General features: G+C 48.9%; 2 protein-coding genes across 2 annotated transcripts; both read right to left on the bottom strand.

Annotated features, from left to right (window-relative positions):
• Positions 1-1,131: 1,131 nt before the first annotated feature.
• MCIDAS (multiciliate differentiation and DNA synthesis associated cell cycle protein) lies at positions 1,132-8,232 on the bottom strand. The gene is made up of 7 exons (XM_025924921.2): positions 7,995-8,232; positions 7,811-7,907; positions 7,541-7,632; positions 4,323-4,395; positions 3,533-3,756; positions 2,803-2,913; positions 1,132-2,554 (listed from the first exon to the last, which is right to left on the bottom strand). The coding sequence occupies exons 1-7, from the start codon at positions 8,109-8,111 to the stop codon at positions 2,114-2,116; spliced, it is 1,155 nt and encodes a 384-aa protein (XP_025780706.1). The 5' UTR covers positions 8,112-8,232; the 3' UTR covers positions 1,132-2,113.
• A 5,871-nt stretch (positions 8,233-14,103) lies between these two features.
• CCNO (cyclin O) lies at positions 14,104-16,964 on the bottom strand. The gene is made up of 3 exons (XM_025924982.2): positions 16,126-16,964; positions 15,326-15,511; positions 14,104-14,807 (listed from the first exon to the last, which is right to left on the bottom strand). The coding sequence occupies exons 1-3, from the start codon at positions 16,492-16,494 to the stop codon at positions 14,322-14,324; spliced, it is 1,041 nt and encodes a 346-aa protein (XP_025780767.2). The 5' UTR covers positions 16,495-16,964; the 3' UTR covers positions 14,104-14,321.
• Positions 16,965-19,748: the final 2,784 nt, after the last annotated feature.

The following is a 19,748-nucleotide window of genomic DNA, read 5'->3' as shown; positions in this document are numbered from 1 at the left end:
CTCTTTATATGTCAGTGACTTTCTGCTGATCGCTCCTCAGGGCAAGCTAAGGTTTTCGTTGTTTTTGTTTTTTCTGAAGCTTAACTGCAGTAACTTTATATAGAAGCTGATGAAAGGAATTCTGAACTGTCCAGTGTACTTTTTAAGAGTCCATTTGTTAGACAAAATATGAGGAAATGTGGTATATTCTATCACTTTTTTTTTTTTTTTTGCTTTGTTTCTAAATGGCTATTTAAATACAGATAATAACAGTGCCTAGGACAAACTGGAGGAGCAGGTCCTGCCGCCCTGCCCAGCTCCCCTGCTACCTGATATCACCACTTAGATGACAGAATGGGCGATGTGGTGGAATACGGCTGGAAACTCCCCCAAGCTGAACCCATAAATGCAAGGAGTAGCTCTCAGGTTGAGAACGGCAAAGGTTGGGACAAATCACTACTTGACATACGCTACTCACATAATTTCACAATCCAATGGAAAAAGGAACCCCACACAAAAGGAAATAGAAAAAAAGTCAAAGTGAAGGCACTATGTAACATGTAAGTTTTTCTTAGAAGATCAACCTTAGAAATATAAGACATGAATGTACACCTCAGTTTTATCTATGGAATTCAAATAGATAGTTTTGTTTTTACCAAGATTTCCCAACTGGTTTCTGGTGCATGTGTGTGCATGTGCGCACACACACAAATATACATATTATATATATACATACATATATATATATATACATATTATATATATACATACACACAAATATATATGCTTTTTCACATGAAATATGCCGTTTTCTTAAAATCACTTATGTTTTTATCAACAAGGTTTGCTTTTTGTGTGATTATTCTGTTCAGACATATAAAACTATAATTAATATAAAATAAACCATAAATCTTACAAAATTATATGAATGATCATTACAAACAAATGTGTTTAGCATCTATTTTGTAGGTAGCTCATTGCCTCTACTTTATTGCCCTAAGGCAAGTGTTTTAGCTATCTCTCCTAATTTTTTATTCTTCCAGCCAGGATAAAAGTTTTCAACAGTAAGAAAATTAAGGGTCCTTCTAGGACCAGGGGAAGTTGAGTGATGTAATTAAACAATCACCCAGAAGCCTGGCTTCTGGACCTACAATCTTTATTAATTTTTTAATATATAATTTATTGTCAAATTGGTTTCCATACAACACCCTGTGCTTATCCCAACAGGTGCCCTCCTCAATGCCCATCACCCACTTTCCCCTCTCTCCCACCCCCCCCCCCATCAACCTTCAGTTTGTTCTCAGTATTTAAGAGACTCTTATGGTTTGCCTCCTTCCCTCTCTGTAACTTTTTTTTCCTCTTCCCCTCCCCCATGGTCTTCTGTTAAGTTTCTCAGGATCCACATATGAGTGAAAACATATGGTATCTGTCTTTCTCTGCCTGACTTATTTCACTTAGCATAAAACTCTCCAGTTCCATCCACATTGCTACAAATGGCCAGATTTCATTCTTTCTCATTGCCAAGTAGAATTCCGTTGTATATATAAACCATATCTTTATCCATTCCTCAGTTGATGGATATTTAAGCTCTTTCCATAATGTGGCTATTGTTGAAAGTGCTGCTATAAACATTGGGGTACAAGTGCCCCTATGCATTGGACCTACAATCTTTAAACGACTAGTGAGAAAACCTGGAAGTTCCCAATAATGCTTCTTATTATAGAAAATTACTTAATCTCTTACAGGCTCCTTTCCCTTCTTATAAAACTAGGGCATTATACAAATATAAAATAGCTAAGGATTTCTAAGTCCTTTCCAGCTCTAGAAGTACATAATTCAAAGCTACTAAAATAAATACTTTTAAAATTGAGATTTATATGTGTGTTTACACGCACACATACAGCACACACTGTGGAAGGGAAGGGAATATACAGTGTTTTATACCAGGACTGTGCAGGACATCATTATTGAGACGTTTTGGTGTCTGAAAAAAAAGTTTCAGGGTGGCATTCGCCCAGCAGAGGGAGTTCTTCCGAAGCCAGGTTTGGGAAACAGTTCCCAATTAGCCTCCCAATTAGCCTCCAGGCCCTTCAGTCCAGATACAGGGCAGTGTTTGGGGAAACATCATCCCAGCTCAACTGGGGACCCAGCGGAATTTGTATCCCCCGTTGGCGGTCCGAATGGTGAAGGCATTGCCCTGGGGGAAAGCGAGGGTGCGGATGGTGCTATGGCTGCGGATGGGGGTGCTGAAGGAGCCACCCTCTTCTAGCTCACTGCGGCTCAGGTTTAGAGCGCTCCGGCTGCACTCTGTGCGCAGCCCCCGGAAGGTGCCGTGGAGGTTCCCTGGCATGTCATCCCTACTCGCGGGCTCCGGCTGTAGCCGGAGCCGCTTGGGGTCGCGGCTCTGCAGCGCTTCATCGCAGCGTTCGGAAATCTCCCTCAGGATGGCGTCCACTTCCGCGCAATCCTGTCCCGCAGCACTGAACAACTCCTCCAGGCTCCTTTTGGCTGTCGCCTTGAGCAGGAAGGGTTCGGCTGTCGACCCGCAATCCCGGGACTGCGTGATCATCAGCTTCTACAAAAGATGAAGGGGCGCCAAGCTGGGGCAAGCCGGACTCCCTTGGTGCGGGGTGCGCAAAGAAGACCTGGGTCCCTTTCGAACTCCGCGGACTCCGATGCAAGCTGCCAGTGGCTCAGCAAGCTCCCAGCAGCCTCCACCTGTCTCCCAACTCTCTCTGGGTCCCAATTCAGGGGACTGGGGGAGGGGTGCACAGGAACATTTCCGACGTCCTGCAATGACCCACACTCCCGCACCCCACTTACATCCAGCACAGAGGCCAGGTGCCGGGTCCGGCTGGCAAGTTCCTTCAGTTGCACGTTCCGCTCTTTGAGCGAGGCGATCTCCTCCTGCTTCTGGGTTAGCGTCACGTGCAGCTGCAGGAGGAGACCCAAACATTAAGAGGTAGGCCACTGTGGTCGGTCTCATCTGTATACTCTGCATGAATTATACCAGGGGTCTAACATCTAATCTGGGACTGAGGGCCGAAGGGCATTTACACTGGTGAGAATAATAATCGCTTTTGTTTATTTGACTTTTGTTTGTTTTACAAAGCACTTGGACAAAATGTATCTTGATCCTCCGTGTACTGTGGTGGTGAAGAGGACGAACTTGGGCAACAAGCAGATCCAGGTTCTGCCTCTGAAGTTCAATCTTCCTATACCTCGGGTTCCTCATCTGAGAAATGGGACTACTATCTTGTTCAGTGATTGTAAGTATTAAATGGGAAGAGAAAGTAAATGGATAAGCACAATATCAGGCATATAGGAATGCTGCACTAAATACTGGTGTCTGGCAGGATTATTCCCACTTACTGCGGTTGGAAACAGGAGAGGCCCTGGAGCAATCGCAGTTCTGTGAAGCCCTCGCCCCGCCCATCCACTGGTTTTGCCTCACGGAGGGACACCTGCCAGCTCCTGCCACCCCCACTTCCGCCGGGAGCTCCATACCCAGTGCCCACCCCAGGATTCCTGGAAGCCAGCCCAGTGTCCCTACTTGGTTATTCTCAACGAGCGCGTCCCCCAATGCCCTCTGGTTCTGGTCGGCCACTTCCTTCCAGTACTGCTCCGGCCGGGGCACGTCTGGAGGGGGCAGAGGCGGTGACTGCAGTGCCCTTGGGTCCAGCGGCGGAGAGAGACAGGGCCCAAATGGCAATACGTTGCCAGGAGAGAAGGGAAAGTCTCCGCCGGTCAGAGGAGGCGACATCAAAGAGGATGAGTCTGAGGAAGAGTGGGAGCTAGGTTTGCAGCCTCAGACGCGTGCCCAGCTAGCTACAAGGACAAGACGCCACTCCGGATGTAGGATTTGTGGGAAGACCTTGTTAAGTAAAGCATCCCTCACTTTGCAATCCCCACGATTCCCAGGCCCTTTCTGATATCTTCCTCATACACAGCAGGCACTCAATATATGCCTGTTGAGCTGATCTGAATAGAATCGCCACCGTGGCCAAGACAAACCTGCCCGAAGTCACACCGGTCCGCTGTTCTGTACACTCTTGTCACCCAGCCTCTCCCTGACCACATCACAGCGTAGGGCTCCCTCTCCCAGCGCTCAAACCGACAAGCTGAGAAAGCTCTAGAGATGCAGCGATTCATCTTCTCGGTGAGGAAGGGTGGAGTCTCATAAATACGCAAGGGCCTGACCCACTGAGGAGTTACTGACGACGTCGACAGGTGCTGGGTTTACCGCCTTCGCCACCACGAAACCGAAATCTGAACTATTTTGATTTGCGGAGTGGGGGAACACCTCTGCCTCCTTTATTTAACTGCAAGGAGACCGCACTTGCCTGCAATGAGGTCATCCACTGTGTCTCTGAAATCCTGCAGATCAAAGTCCGCAGCAGTTTGCAGGGACTGGTTCTGGGAAAAAAACGGAGGTGTAAACTAGTTAATGTCAATTCCAGCAGGTCTGAAACTCGTTCCAGACCGAGTGTCGTCCTCCCGGGCTTGGCAGCGGGTCTGCACGCCCTCTCGTATGTTCGCAGCCAAGCCTCATACCTGAAAATCAAAGCCCCATTCCAGGCTTGGAATCCAGCAGGCTTGCACTGTCATGGTGGGGAGCGGGTGACTCGAAGCAGGGACCCGGCTCCAGAGGGTGCCGAAGGGCGCCGAAACTGTGCAGGCTGTTTGAGGCGTGGGTCCTTCCGCGCGCATCGTCTTGCCCCCGTCCCCACCTCCTGCAGCCCGCTGCCCCTGAGCCGCCTCATTGGCCCTCCACCAGACAACCAGCTGTCTCCATGAGGCCCGTTGAGTTCTTCCAGCTCTCTCTGCACCTCAGTTCAACTTACCTCCAACCCGCCACAGAGCTAGTGCCCTAAGATAAGAGAGCGGGTGTGCGTTCGCTCCGTCTTTCCTCCCAAGACCCTACAGCGTGGAGTGTCTCCAAAGAAATAACTTGAGGCTATATATCCCGCCAAGTTTCGGTCACAGCTAAACCACCTTCTCCCCATAAGGGAGAGAAAGGTAGGCTATGAAGAAGGGGCAGGATGGTATGGAAACTGTTTCTGTTCAGCACGCAAGTGTGGACTCTATTGCTTGTTTCTCAGTAAGAAGTTTACTTTTCCCTTACAGTGTGATGCACCCCCAACATCCTGACACCTGGTTCCTGCAAGGTGCCTGCGCGCGGCTGGCAGCCCCTGAACATTCTTATTCCCTTAATTCGTGGACATTTAGAGTTGACATACTCTTTTACACAGAGTCCCTATGTTAATTTCCACGCCAATGTAGGAAGCAGGCAGGGCCCAGGAAGTGACTCCAACCCCTTTGATAAAGAATCTCGAGCTCAGAGAAATTGAATTGCCCCAAGTCATCCAACTCTGAAATGTAACCGGAGAGAATGATGGTGACTATTTCAGTCTTTTTTCCTCTATGCCTCACTGCCTCTAGCTTTCATCTTTTTTAAGGAGAGCCTGGCTTCCAATGAACACAGCACGGGAGAAGAGGAAAGAAGATTCTCAAGGCACATGGTGTGAGGGAAGGTATCTAATATGCCCATAAGAAATATCTATTCTATTGATTCCACTATTATTGATTGATTGATTCCTTTTGGTTAATCACACTCATCTCCCCAAAGCTTTTGTTTACTATTCAAATATTGCTGAGAAGAGGAATCTAGCCTGGCCCTCATCTCAAAGAAAGTACAAGTATCAGCTTTCCTCAAGGAGGAAAACTTCAATCCAGGAGGCCTCAAGCACCAGTTGGGAACTGAGGCTATACGGGGCAAAGTAGCTTAGAAAGGGCTCAGACAAATCCTGAAACATTCTGTCCTGGTTGAAGGAGCTGCCTCAAATGAAACCAGACTCATTTTCCAAGGGCGGAAAGGTCCTCCTCTTAGTAGAGATTCAGCTAAAGATCTTACCACGAGGAGACTTGAGGCCAACACGAGAACTGGAGCCCAGGAAATGCTTCCTTGCATGCTTTCCCAGGTCCTTGGCTCATTCTGGACATCAAATACTTCTAGAGAGCTTCCTCTCTCTGTTCACCTTACCCAGCAGAAAGGAGGCTAGGAAATTTGACCTGAATGTGCACTGCCCAGAGTCTTCCCAGGGGATCTTCCTCTAAGTGGTCTCTTTCTTTCTGTACCAGCTCTGTCTTCTCCAGGAAAAGTTCTGGACCTCTTGGTTCATCTGGTAGGAGCTCTGTGCTTGAAACTTTGAATCCTACCTTCCCAATTAAATACAAATCTGGCATTTTCCCAAACTACAATGGCAGCGGGGGGATGGGGGAAGAGGTTAATACACAACATGATGTAAAATTTAAGTTGTGAATACTCAAGCAAAAATTCAACAAGATCCTGCTTGGTTTTCATTACTTGCAAAATAAGCATGTTGGAATAAGGGAGTGATTGGGCCTCTGGGTCAGTTGAAAGATGCTCAAGTTTTGTCTTTCCTTATTTGGGCATCCAGATATAAAAAGAAAAAAATAGAATGGCATCTACAGGGCAATGCCCACTCTCACCACTTGCCTTAACAATCTCTGCTCTCAGTGGTCACCTACCCTGAGTCCATCTGGGCTCTAGCCCAATTCCAAAGGCACTTAGGGGAAGCCTGGAAAGCTGTGTTCCACCACTAACCTCGGTTCTGGGAGGTGGTCATATCTTTTGGAATGTTCAGTGCTGGGCATTTCCCCATGGACCCCATGTGCCAAGGGCCTGCTGCCAGGAAGCTGGAACCGACACTTTTCCTGTATCTGGGCACTTCTTATCCCATTGATGAGCCAAGCAGGCTTCTGGCTTCCCAGACACCAGTGCTGGGAGGCTCCATCATCTACCCCTGGCAAGTGGTAGAAGTCGGATGGGAGGAAGAAAATAGGTTTTCGAGGAAAAAAAAAAAGTCAAAATACCTCTTTGCCCCATGAGGGTAAGTGACACGAGCCTTTGCAGGGGGAGAAAATGCCTTTTATAAAGGGCCCAATTGCTGAAGGGCCATCTCTGCAAAGAGGAACGTTTTCTGTCAGATTTCTTCCAGAGTTCTTTGAACTTGGTCCCTCTTCCCCTAAATGTAAACTCTTTTCGTCTTTTCCAGTCTTGATCGAGTAGTTATCCTCCAATCTTCACACTCCTTAGATACCCAGGGAATGAAAACTGTTAGTGAATAGCCAAGAAGGGAATGTGGGGGCACTGACAGGGCAGGTACCAGGTACCCAGCTCTTAAATTTGCTCCCACCTACTCGCCTGGTTCCTCAGTGCGCAATCTCCACATTGCTTTGTCACACAGCTCCAGGGAAAAGATGGGGAGAACGGGAGACCCCTTCCCAGGAGGGTAGTCCTCCAAGTGAGCCCCTCTGTTCCAGGTTGGTCAGAGCAGCTCTGAGAATACGGCCGTCGCCACGGACTACGAGACAGGAAGAAGTTCCGGTCCTTGGGGCTGAGATTCCAGCACTACGTCTGCCCCCACTAGCCAAACGTGCCTGCGCTCCCCACTTGAGATGAGCCTTTGCGGAAAACGAACCCTTGACTCCTGAGTCAGAATCGGGGCTGTTCGGCTTCCAGAGTGAGGGGAGATACCTGCAATGCAGCCAAGTCACCACTAGGCGGCGCGTCGGACCCGAGTAGCGAGGAGCAGTCGGCGAGGTCCTGCAGGTCTATGGTGGTGAGCGCTGCGCGGGTAGAACCGGAGACACGCGCGGCGGACCCTGAACCTCCCGGCCAGGTCTCGCCGCTGGCATCCCCGCCAGGACATCCGGGCCCCGGGAAGAAAAGCGCTTCCCAGCCACGCGTGCCCCACCCACCCGGTTTGGGGAACACGAGGGATCGCGCGGGAGCCACTGGGCTCACCTGGCAGCGCAGAGAGCTCCGCGTCCCGCCGATCTTCGTAGACCGACACTGGGCTGCCGCCGCTGCAACCAGGAAAGAACTTCCGCGGAGGGGCGAACTAGCCGGACACAGAAACGGTGAGCATGGATCAGCCCCGGGGACCCGGAGCATACGGACCCTGCCCGGCACCGGCCCGCAGCCCCACCTTCTTCTCCAGCTTCCCGGGCTTGCTGAAAGGCCGGCCCCGCAGCTCCAACATCCTGTTGGGGCAGATGCTGTCGAAGGCTCGGCGTCCCGCCGCGGCGCCCCCGCACGACTGCATCCTGCCTCCCCTGCCGCTTCGGCCCAGGAGCCAGGTGCCGGTTATTCGGAGGCGGCGACAGGGGCTGGGTTGGCGACCCAAACTCAGCGCTCCGCCTGGCGCCAGCAGGGGAAGGAGCGTGGCCGGGTTGGAGGCGAGGGGTGGCTGTAGAGGTGTGGAGGGAGGGCCGAGTAGAGAGGGAAGACTCGCCGAGCGGGAGGGGCGGCTCGCGCCTGAGCGCCAGAGGTGGCGCCTTCGGCCCGTGACAATCTGCGCGCGGGCGGAGGCGTTAAACCTAACCTGGCAACGAGGCTTCCCCTGGGAGCTGCGAGCGCGCGGCCCCGGCCCGCGAGCGCCCTTTTAGTGAGCGTTGGCGCCGCAGCCTCCCGGCTGTGCCAGAGGAAGGGAGGGAATGAGGGCGGAGGAACCCCACTGGTCCCTAACTGGGCACCGCCTTCCGGCTTTTGGGCAGCAGAGATGGAGAAGTTAATGATTCTTACTTCATTTTCTTCCCACCCCAACCATAAGGCACGAAATAAACGCAGAGTGACACTCGCCAAAGCCAGACCGCCCTGTAGGATTTGGTGGGGGTGTAGAATTATGGCAGGACTCCCCAGAACTGCCCCCGCATTAAAGAATACCCTTCCCCCAAGGCTGGGGGCGCACTTCTGGTCTTGATTTACCGACTTGTACGTGTTTTCTCTGGGCCTGATACTCTGTATACCTTGCCCCACACCTTCCGGGGCAGAGACGTCTGGGTATAGCCTTTTAAAGAGCATCAATAAAGGAAAAGCGACATCTACAAATTCTCCACCCGTTTCTGAAAATGGCACACTGGACGATCCAAAATCCCCTAAAACCCTAGTCTCTTTCTCCCCCAAGGGCTTATCTGTCCACCTGTCCACGGCATATTTGGATGTTCTCTGTACTGCTGACATTTCTTGCTCTGGGAAGTCTTGGCTGCCCTTCCCCAGCCCCAAGCCTCTCCCAGGAAGGGGCGTCTCTAAATTCCTGGGTGAGGGGATGTCTGTCAGGACCACTGTATCTATCCAATTTGAACAATCATCTAAAATTATTTTTGTAACCTCCCATTGGGCACCTTGTTTGTATCTTTTTTTTTCCTTTTCAAATTTTTATTTAAATTCTAGTTAGTTGACATACAGTGCAATATTGTTTTCAGGAGTAGAATTTAGTGATTCATCACTTACATATAACACTCAGTGCTCATCATAACAAATGCCCTCCTTAATGTCCATCTAGCCCATCCCCCACCTCCCTCCCTCCATCAACCCTCAGTTTGTTCTCTATCTTTAAAAGTCTCTTAAGGTTTGTTTCCCTCTCTTTTTCTCCACTCCCATATGTTCATCTGTTTTGTTTCTTAAATTCCACATGAGTGAAATCATATGGTATTGTCTTTCTCTGACTTATTTTGTTTAGCATAATGAACTTTAGCTCCATTCACCTCAATGCAAATGGCAAAATTTCATTCTTTTTGATGGCTGAATCATATTCCAATATGTACACATACCCCACATCTTCTTTATCCCTTCGTCATTTGGTAGGCATTTGGGTTCTCTCCATAGTTTAGCTATTGTTGATAATGGTGCTATAAACATCTGGGTGCATGCACCCCTTCAAATCTGTATTTTTGCATCCTTTGGGTAACTACCTAGTAGTGCAGTTGCTGGATCATAGGGTAGTTCTATTTTTAACTTTTTGAGGAGTCTCCATACTGTTCTGCAAAGTGGCTGTAGCAGTTTGCATTCCCATCAACAGTGCAAGAGGGTTCCCCTTTCTCCACATCCTGGTCAACACCTGTTATTTCTTGTCGTTAGACAAGACAGGTGTGAGGTGGTAGCTCATCATGATTTTGATTTGTGTTTCCCTGATGATAAGTGATGTTGAGCATCTTTTCATGTATCTGTTAGCCATTTGGATATCTTCTTTGGAAAGATATCCAAAGAATATGTGTCTTCTGCCCATTTCTTAACTGGATTATTTGGGTCTTTTTTTGTTTTGTTTTTATTTTAGAGAGAGAGCATGAGCCAGGGAGAGGGGCAGAGAAAGAGAGAATCTCAAGCGGATTCCATGCTGAGTGTGGAACCCAAGACACATGACCCTGAGATCATGACCAGAGCCAAAATCAAGAGTCGGACACTCAAAATACTGCGCCACCCAGGTGCCCCTGGATTATTTGTTTTTTGGGTGTTGAGTTTGATAAGTTCTTTATGGATTTTAGATACTAACCCTTTATCCAATATGTCATTTGCAAATATCTTCTCCCATCCCATAGGCTGCCTTTCATTTTTGTTGTTTCCTTCATTGTGCAAGCTTTTTATCTTGATGAAGTCCCAATTGTTCATTTTTGCTTTTGTTTCCCTTGCCTCAGGGGAGACATATCTAGTAAGAAATTGCTCCTCCTGGGGCGCCTGGGTGGCGCAGTCGGTTAAGCGTCCGACTTCAACCAGGTCACGATCTCACGGTCCGTGAGTTCGAGCCCCGCGTCGGGCTCTGGGCTGATGGCTCAGAGCCTGGAGCCTGTTTCCGATTCTGTGTCTCCCTCTCTCTCTGCCCCTCACCCGTTCATGCTCTGTCTCTCTCTGTCCCAAAAATAAATAAACGTTGAAAAAAAAAATAAAAAAAAGAAATTGCTCCTCCTGAGGTCAAAGAGGTCACTGCTTGTGTTCTTCTCCAGTATTTTGACGATTTCCTGTCTCACATTTAGGTCTTTCATCCATTTTGAATTTATTTTTGTGTATGGTGTAAGACAGTGGTCCACTTTCATTCTTCTGCATGTTGCCATCTAGTTTTCCCAACACCATTTATTGAAGAGACTGTTTTTTTTTCCATTGGATATTCTTTCCTGCTTTGTTGAAGATTAGTTGACCATACCTTGTTTGTGTCTTATACGGACTAATATTAGTGAAAATCTTCTTTTGAGGTGGCATAATCCTTTTTATTTGCATCTATTATCTGGGTTAATAAAGACATCCCTTATACTAATGGAGATGATTCTACAATAGTAGAATTAGAATAGACTTAGAGACTTTTTTGACCCATCTATAGATGTGGGGACCCAGTTGAGGTTAGGCAGGTGGAGTTGGTGTGGTATCACTGATGGAGAGGAGCTCTGGCTTTAGGGTCAGAGTGCCTGAGGGTTGGAACCAGGATCCACCAGATCAGTGAATCCCAGATCTTTAGGAAAAGCACTTGGCTGGCTCAGTCAGTTGGAGCATGCAACTCTTAATCCTGGGCTTATGAATTTGAGACTCACGTTGGGTGTGGAGATTCCTTTAAAAAATACAATCTTTTTTGTTAAAGGAAAAGCGTAACACTGACTTCAAAGAGGTGCTATGAAGATGAGATCATTTATGTCATGCAACTAGTGCTTGTAAGTTAATATTATTGCTGTTGTTTTAAGGAAGCTTTTCAGCTGCACCTCTAGCCTCCCACAACCTAGTCCTGGCTCTTCTGGTTCCTGAGTAGCCTAGTCACTAGCCAGTCCATCCTATCCAACTTCCCAATCTGTAAGAGGAGTAGGAGAGCTCTTAGTATTGCGTTTTGGGGAGATCTCTACACATGGAGACCAATCCCAGATTTTGCTGAATACACTCATTTTTCATCAGTGAGTTCCAAAGCATAGTTTAAAAATAGAACCATTGTACACAAAAATGTGGCAAAAAGAGCTGGAATAGCATGCATATGTGACTCCTAATCTAGATGATTCTGGCACCAACTCACTCATATCAATGTTGGCTGAGTGATGGAGTAAAAACAACTTCTCCCCAAAGTCACTCTTTTGTAGAAGAGCCAGTGGCCCTACCTCCACCTTCAATAGCCCGACTGAGGGCTCTAGATATTTTGGGACTTGGAATCAGATGATATGATTTTCCTTTTCAGCATCACAGACCAGCTTTTCCTCAAACAGCTTGGGGATCACCACTTCCCTATCACTGAGAAAGTTCCTGGAGGCAGAGAAGGGATCTGAAGAGCTCAGAGTAAGTGCTCCTAGTGCTGGAGAGGATGGGGAGGATGCTTGTGAAAACACGTACAAGGTAGTTTCTCCAAATCTGCTTTGAGCTGTTTGCTTTTCATTTATGCAAATTTGTCATACATTTAAATTGATTCTAAGTTCTAAACTGAGTTTATTCCCCCAAAACCTAAGTGTTTTTAATGATACAGAAAAATTTTAAAAAACAGTGCAGTATGTTCACCTCCAATATTAACATTTTCCCATATTTGCCTTCTATTTCTTTCTCCAAGTTTTTCCCCCCCTCTATGTAAACCACTCCCCATTTTTGTACCAGCTGCCACCAGCCTTCATTTCTTGCAGATTTGCTGTATGCCAGGACCTGTGCAGGGGGATTTGTATGGAACATCTCATTAAATTCATACTCCAGGGGCTCCTGGGTGGCTCAGTCAGCGGAGCGTCCGACTTCGGCTCAGGTCATGATCTCATGGTTCATGGGTTTGAGCCCCAAGTCGGGCTCTGTGTTGACAGCTGAGAACCTGGAACCTGCTTCAGATTCTGTGTCTCCCTCTCTCTGCCCTTCCCCGCTCACACTCGGTCTCTTTCTCAAAAATGAATGTGTTTAAAAAAATTTTTTTTAAAGTCTATTTAAATCCATACTCCAATCCTACCAAATAGGTTATTGTTTCTCCTAATTCAACAGATGAGACTTGGGCGCAGAGATGAGATTTGCTCAAGGTCACCTAGCAAATTGACTCCAGAGCCCACTTGTCTAATCACTGTTTTATACTACCTCAGGATCTCATTTGGTGTCAAGATTGTCAGGCTCAGAGAGGTTAAGACATTTGCTGGAGTTGACAGAACTGAGATTCTGGGCCTCCAACAGATTCAGTGAGAATGAAGATGGTAAGACAGCTGTGGAGTTAACTCCAGCAAGCCTCAGTCTCGTTTCTGACTCAGTTTCCCTACTTGTAAAATGATGCTTGTAACAGGACTGGAGGCAGGGACTGTACTGGCTCTCCAGCTATGGTCCCTGTAGTTTCTTTCTTTGTTTTTAGAGAAACAGAGAGGTAGAGCAGGAGAGAACCTTAAGCAGGCTACATGCCCAGCGCAGAGCCCAACTCGGGGCTTGATCCCACCACCCTGAGATCATGACCTGAGCTGAAAATCAAGAGTCAGGGGCTTAGCCAACTGAGCCACCCAGGGGCCCCTATATAGTTTCTATTGAATGGAAGACACTGAGTAGATAACTTGTCTCACTCCTACCTCAGGAAGAAGGGGTTTTATTTTTGAGCATTTCCACAAACCTCTAAGTGGGGGATGTTGAGCAGTGTGGCTGAGGGTGGGACTCTGGAGTCCAATCAACTGCCTTCACATCTTGGTTCCTCTACTATTCTTTACCCACCCTGTGGGCCAGTGTTCTTCTATGGAAAATGAGATAATCAACTCAGCCTCATAGTATTGGAGGATTAAAATAATGAATGCTGAACACAGTGCCTGGTCCATTTAAGCACTGAATGATAGCCATGATTACTATGTCATTGTTATCCTGGGCTCACATGCAGCAGGTGTAAGACATATGTGAAGTGTTGAACCAAGTGATTGCAGGGTAAATGGGCTGTATTTATAGTGGTCACAACTGCCTGCAATGCCTTCATTCCCAACATCTGTTAGTTGCCAGGGTAGCTCTTGCTTTACCCTAGTTCATGGGCATGTATAGTCACCAAAGCTTGCCAGCTGGGCATCCTCTGCACCTCAGCCCCTCCAGACAGCATGGCCTGCTGTGGGTTCTATTCAAGTTCACATCCCACCTTCCCTTTGGACCTCTGGGAATGAGCAGTCCTCAGCCTCATGAGAGGGTCACAGGATACAGGCCTATAAGGGACCCTCAGACCTGGTGTTCCCACATAGGTATGCTAGCTACAGAGTGGACTGAAGGGAGGCAGGACCCTTCCATCGTTAAGGACAGCCTCTATTCCCCAACTGCTTTCACCTTCCTTCCCTTGAGATAACACGGGCAATCCTAGCATTCAGACAAACCAACACAGATAGTCTTTTTATTGGGGAAAAACTCGGGTCTCTCATGTGCTCTTAGGAAAATAAATAAACAAGGAGATGCTACACTATTTGCAACCTGCAGGATGACCTCGTGATCAAGTAGGAGCCCTGAACCCCTCTGTGGGCCAAAACTGTACTCCTTCAAAGCAATGGGAGAGGTCCACCAGCTGGGCTAGGATAAAAAAGGAAACCCAAGGTCTCTTTCATTTCAATTTCGGGGACAGGCTGCACTTCTCGCATATCTGGAAGGGCAGCATGTGAGTCAGGGAGGTTTCGTTTATGGCCACCAGTAGCTGCAGCTTGCTCAGGCAGTCCTGCAGTGCGGCCTCAGGGTGCCCGCCTAGGCGCAAGTCCACCGGGCGCGGGAGCTGGAGCATACGGTCGGCCAGCGCCAGACAACAGATGGCCATCAGGGAGGGAGTATAGCTGGTGAAGGCATAGTCGGCCAGGCTCAGTTCCGCCACGCCGCGGGCCAAGGCTTGTGCCTCCAGGGCTTCGGAGACTTCAGCCTGCCCAGCCTCCACGCGGGCGTGAGTGAAATGCTCCAAGAAGAAGCTTATGGTTGGTGCGCCGAGGCTGAAGTGCAGTTTGTGCAGCACGATGCACTCGAGGTTGCAGAGTTGCTGCCGGGAGAAGGCACCGCAGCACAGGGCCAGGAGCTGCTTCACGCGTGGCGGGTGCACCTCCACCTGTTAATACAGGGGTGTTCAGACCCCGCAAAGCAGCATCCAGGGCCGGACGCCCACCCCCATATGAAATCCCGGAGAAAACCAGCTCTCCCTCTGTCCCCCATCCCTTCCAGCGAGATAGCTGGGCCGTCGCCTCTGCGTTACTTCCCCTTTAATCACCTGGGGTATAGTTCCAGCGTAGTTTCTCTAACTGGACAGTAGTCCAGCTAAAAAAAGATTTGAGAAGTTTTAAAGACTTTTCCCCCCGGGAGGCCTAGAATAACAAGGCTACCAAGAGCTGTTGGGACTTACTCTTGGGACTGACTTCAGCCTATTTCTTTGGGGGCCGGGTGAAAGGACTGTTGGTTGGGGGTGGGGGAAAACTGTCAAGTTAAAGCTGTGGGGTGCATACGTTTGGAAATGTATAACAAAATTAATTCAGAAAGCCCAGCACTAAGTCGTGTGCACTTGGAAAGCCGGGTGGTGACCAGAGAGTGGCCAAGAGTTTGGCAGTCCCCTAAGACCCCGTGTGCAAGTACCTGTTTGCAAGCGATGAGCAGGGACGTGACCCCCAGCAGCTGGAAGCAGTCTGCAGCCACAGGGGTGGTGGTAAGAAAGCGGTCCAGAGTGTTCACCGCCAGGCACAGCGATTCGAAGGAGAGACGGAATTGGCGATGCACGGGGATCAGCCAGCTAAGCAGCTTACAGCGGGATTCCGCCGTTACCTGCCGGGAGGGAGGTGGGGGGAGGACCGGCTGAGCCTAGCGCAAAGAAGGTCTGCGTCAGGGACCAGCCAAAAAAACCTAGGGAGCTTCCCTGGAGGAAGGCACAAAGGAGAAACGTAAATGCGCTTGTAACTGGGGAAAAACTGGGCAGCGCTGCTGCGCAGAGAGCAATGGACGGGCAAGCGGCCGGAATGCTCACATTCGTACCTGGCCCTCGGGCCGCGTGTGTATACACATTACCTTGTGTAATCCTCAGATCAATTCAGTGAGAGGAAGGGGCCCCTGCTATTCAGATTAAGAAACAAGCTCAGAATTGTTAAATAGCTTGCCCGGGGTCGGGAGGAGTCCTTACTCGAGCCTAGAAACTTTCTTGACTCGTCTGCATTCTACCGTGTCCCCGCTAACCATATGGAAACTTCGGACAAGTCACTTAAGCCATCTAGGCCCCACTCTTCTCCATTTGTAAAATGAGGACGGTGGCCCGGTCCTCCAAAGCCCCTTCCCGCTTGGACTGAGAACCTCCGTGAGCGCGGGCGGGGGCGCTGCGGAGAGCAAACAGCAGAAGAAAGAGCAAGAGGAGAGGCGGTGGGGAGCTCGCTCTACCAGCGCCTCACTTGTGGCTGCCGCGCCAGCGACTCCCGCGGGTGGAAGTGGCTCTCCCTCGCCTTGCGGAAGACGTAGCAGCTCTGACCGTAGTCACGGAAGGTCTGTAGATCTAGCTGCTCCAACTGCTGGGCAGGAGCAGGTAGCGCCGCGGAAGCTGCTGGACTGTCTGCACCATCAGATCCGGAGCTGGGGGACTCGAACACGTCGCAAACACCGGAGTCTCCGGGGAGTGGGCACGGGCTCAGTGGCTGCAGCGGCTGCTTCCTCCGGAGACGTGGGCGCCTGTTCTTCTTCACCGGGGCGCGGAGGTTCTGGTCGTCCCGCCTCCTAGCCCGGGCGGCGGGGCTCACGAGACTCGTGGGGCAGGGGGTCACCATTATGCAGTCTGGTGGCCGCTCGGTGATTCCCCACCTGCGGGGAACCGAAGGCCCTCAAGAAAGTGCGAAATAGGCTGGCGAAATCGGCGGCGAGGCCCTAAGTACTCGGCGGGCTTCTGCCCTCTACCACACCCCCGGCTTCTCACTGGCTGATTACTGAGCGGCACGAGGCCGAGTTTTCCCGGCTAAAGAACCGCTTCGGAGCGAGCGGCTGGCAGCGTCCGGCTTGCGCAGCCCGCAAGGGAGAGGAGGAGCTACTCGAGTATGAGCGCACCCGCGGAGAGTTGCTAGCTCCGCGCGCGTCCTGCGTTACCCAGGTAACCCAGGTTAGCAGCTGGAGCAGTGCGCGCCTCCAAGGGTGGGGGTGGGGCGGTGGCCTGGCCGAGAGGGCGCCGAGTACCGCCCAGGGGCTCAATTGCTCCGGGAAAAAGATTCCGCGGCTGTCGCCGAGTCCTGGTCCGGATAATCTCGTACGTGCTAGCGCTTTCTACGCAGCCTCTAATCCAGGTTGGTAATTTTGCAAAAGTTAGCTTCCGAACTCCAAACGAAGGCTCCAACTAGAATCCTGTCAGCCCAGGAGTTTTCTTAGTAACCCATACAAGCAGTAATTCTAATTCGACTGCGTTTGTAATTTTTTTTTTTTTTAGGCGGGACCCCAGGACCCGGGTATCCCTCTTTGCGCCGCTCTCGGGGAGCAGAGCCTCCGCAAGTTCCTCTGCGCTACGTATCTGGGAGCTACTCCAGCCAGCCAGGCAGGCAATAGTGCTGAAATCAACCAGAAAAAGTGCCCCGCGAGCCTCCGATTGCCGATTTGCAGTCATATAACATTTGCTCCGCCCTTGCCACCCCAAACCAAGTAAACTGGAGCTGTTACGAACATAACATGGTTGGAGGGTTGCATTGCTAGCTTGATCGCATTGCTCACGGCCTTTTCTGTTTTATGTCATTAGCTTCTAACCCGCTCCCCGGGGCAGCTCAGTCCTTCTTGATTATTCCCTGCTCTCCGTTTTTGCTCCTTCAGAAGCTCAAAAAAATAAAGCTGGAACCAGAAGCGGAGTGCCCAGGCAGGAAAGACTAGACTGGATGCGGCAGTTTCCTCAGGGCACTGCTGGTTTGGTTCCTAGCTTCCTGTCCTGGTAGAAGTTGGAGTCTTCTGCCTGAGAGAACGAACCTTCCTAAGGGGCTCGTATCCTGAGGAAAAGGGGCACAAAGTAGCATCTAGTCAGCCTTGTAGGCATTTCTCAGTGGCAGAAAAGCCACAACCCTCAGTTTGATGAACTTTCCAGAAGAACTCCAAGAAGTGAGGTTGCTAGGTAAGGCAAGAGCAGGTTGAGCCATTCCCACCTCATGTCAGAAGAAAGCAGAGAAATGTGTATAATCAAATTTAAATCCCTGTCCCTAGAAATTTAGTTGCATGTGGGGGTGTTGACTCGTAGAGATGCAGGAAAGAGAAAAGAGACAGATTTGGGGTTCTGGTAAGTTTTACTCCTATTTCCCTGTAACTCTGAGCAAGGTCTTTAGTTATAGACCTAAACAGTGTCATTTGTAACTTGAGAGATGAGGTAAGAATCACCACTCTTTCAAGATACAGGTGCTAGGACTTGTTGTCTTCTCTCAAGCTTTTGCTGGGGAACCATTAAGGGAGGAGCAGTTAAATCTGTGGAGAGGGCTCAGATGTCAGAGTTTTTCCTTGAGAAGCTTTCTGTATGAGGAGGAAGGACCTAGGAATTCTGAGCCTTCTCATTAGCCCAGATGGCCATTTGGTACAGTGGAAGGAGCACAAAGTCAACTTCTAGGGTCAATATTGTTGTTCCCATTTATTGGTCATCCTGGGCTAGCTGTTTACATTCTCTGAGCCTCTGTTTCCTCATTTGTTAAATGTGGTTGTTAATACTTGGCTTGAGAGTCCAGTGAAATAAGTGAAAACTCAAAGTCCTTTTTGAACATGAAGTAGGGGGGGTCACCTTAAAGCCTTCATTGGGAAGTCAATATCACCCTGGAGATATTGTGAAAAAGCAGAAGGGTCATTTTATCCACCTGTGGATGTGAGGCTAGTGTCTGTAGTTAACTCCCAACAGGCAGTACCTGAGCTTTGTACTGATGGGTGATATATTCCTTGGTATTTGTGGACTGCCTGCGATGCCAGGTCTAAGACAGCTATGAGGGCTTCATGAGTCCTGGGGTGCCTGGCTGGCTCAGTTGGTGGAGCATGCAATTCTTAATCTCAAGTTGAGCCCCAAGTTGGGTGTAGATATTGCTTAAGAAAAAAGTTTCCGGGGTCCTTCCGGCACAGAGCTGGCACTCTAGTGGGAGAAACAAAAAACCACTTGTCACATTTCAAAAATTATTGTGATAGAGGATCTCCTGGGTGTAGGCTTGACAAATAAAATACAGGACACCCAGTTAAAATGAAGTGTCAGATAAATTTTAGCATGAGTCTGTTTCAAATATTGCATGGGACACGTTTATACTGACAGATTGTTATTTATCTGATATCCAGATATTTTGTGGGTCATACTTAAACTAAAAGATTATTGTTTATCTGAGATTCAAATTTAACTGGGCCTTATAACATCTGGCAGCCCCATCTGGGTATCATGGAGCCCATGGTAGAGCTAATTGACCTGGTCTGGAAAGGCTTCCCATGCAAGTGATAGTTAAGCTAAGACAGAAGGTGGGGGGCTTGAAAGAAGAGAAGAGGGATTTGGGTGACAATTCCCCACAAAAAGGAATAGGATGTTGGAAGGTCTGAAATTATGGCTCTTGTAACATTCTAGGGTCTACCTGATAAGGAATGGCTGGAACACAGAGTTGTAAGGGAGAGAAAAAGTGAGATAATCGTTAATACTGACCCAAACTTGTATGTCTGGTACTGTGTTATGATCCATATGAATATTATTATAGTATTTAATCTTCACGACAACTCTATGAGATAGATTCTATTATTGTCCTCATTTTATAGATAAGAAAATTGAGGAGTAAGAGGAAAATTAATTCGGCCAAGGTCCCACAGATAGTAAAGGGTAGAACAAGGATTCAAACTCAGCCTGGCTCCCTGTTCCATAATCAGCATGATACTGTTTCAACAGCAAGGTCATGCAGTGTCTTGAAGGTACATTAAATGCTAAAGACTTTACCTGAAGCCACTGAAGAGGTCTTAATCCAAAGAGAGAAAATCTGTCTTTTGTTTTAAAAGATTATTCTGGCTGATGTGTGGAAAATGGATTGTAGGGAAAAAGACTGGAGGCCATTTA

The sequence above is a fragment of the Puma concolor genome, chromosome A1 (assembly GCF_028749965.1).
Source record: "Puma concolor isolate L17-30 chromosome A1, mPumCon1.1.hap2, whole genome shotgun sequence".
NCBI classification, from domain to species: Eukaryota; Metazoa; Chordata; class Mammalia; order Carnivora; family Felidae; genus Puma; species Puma concolor.
This window is presented reverse-complemented; position numbering and strand designations above follow the sequence as displayed.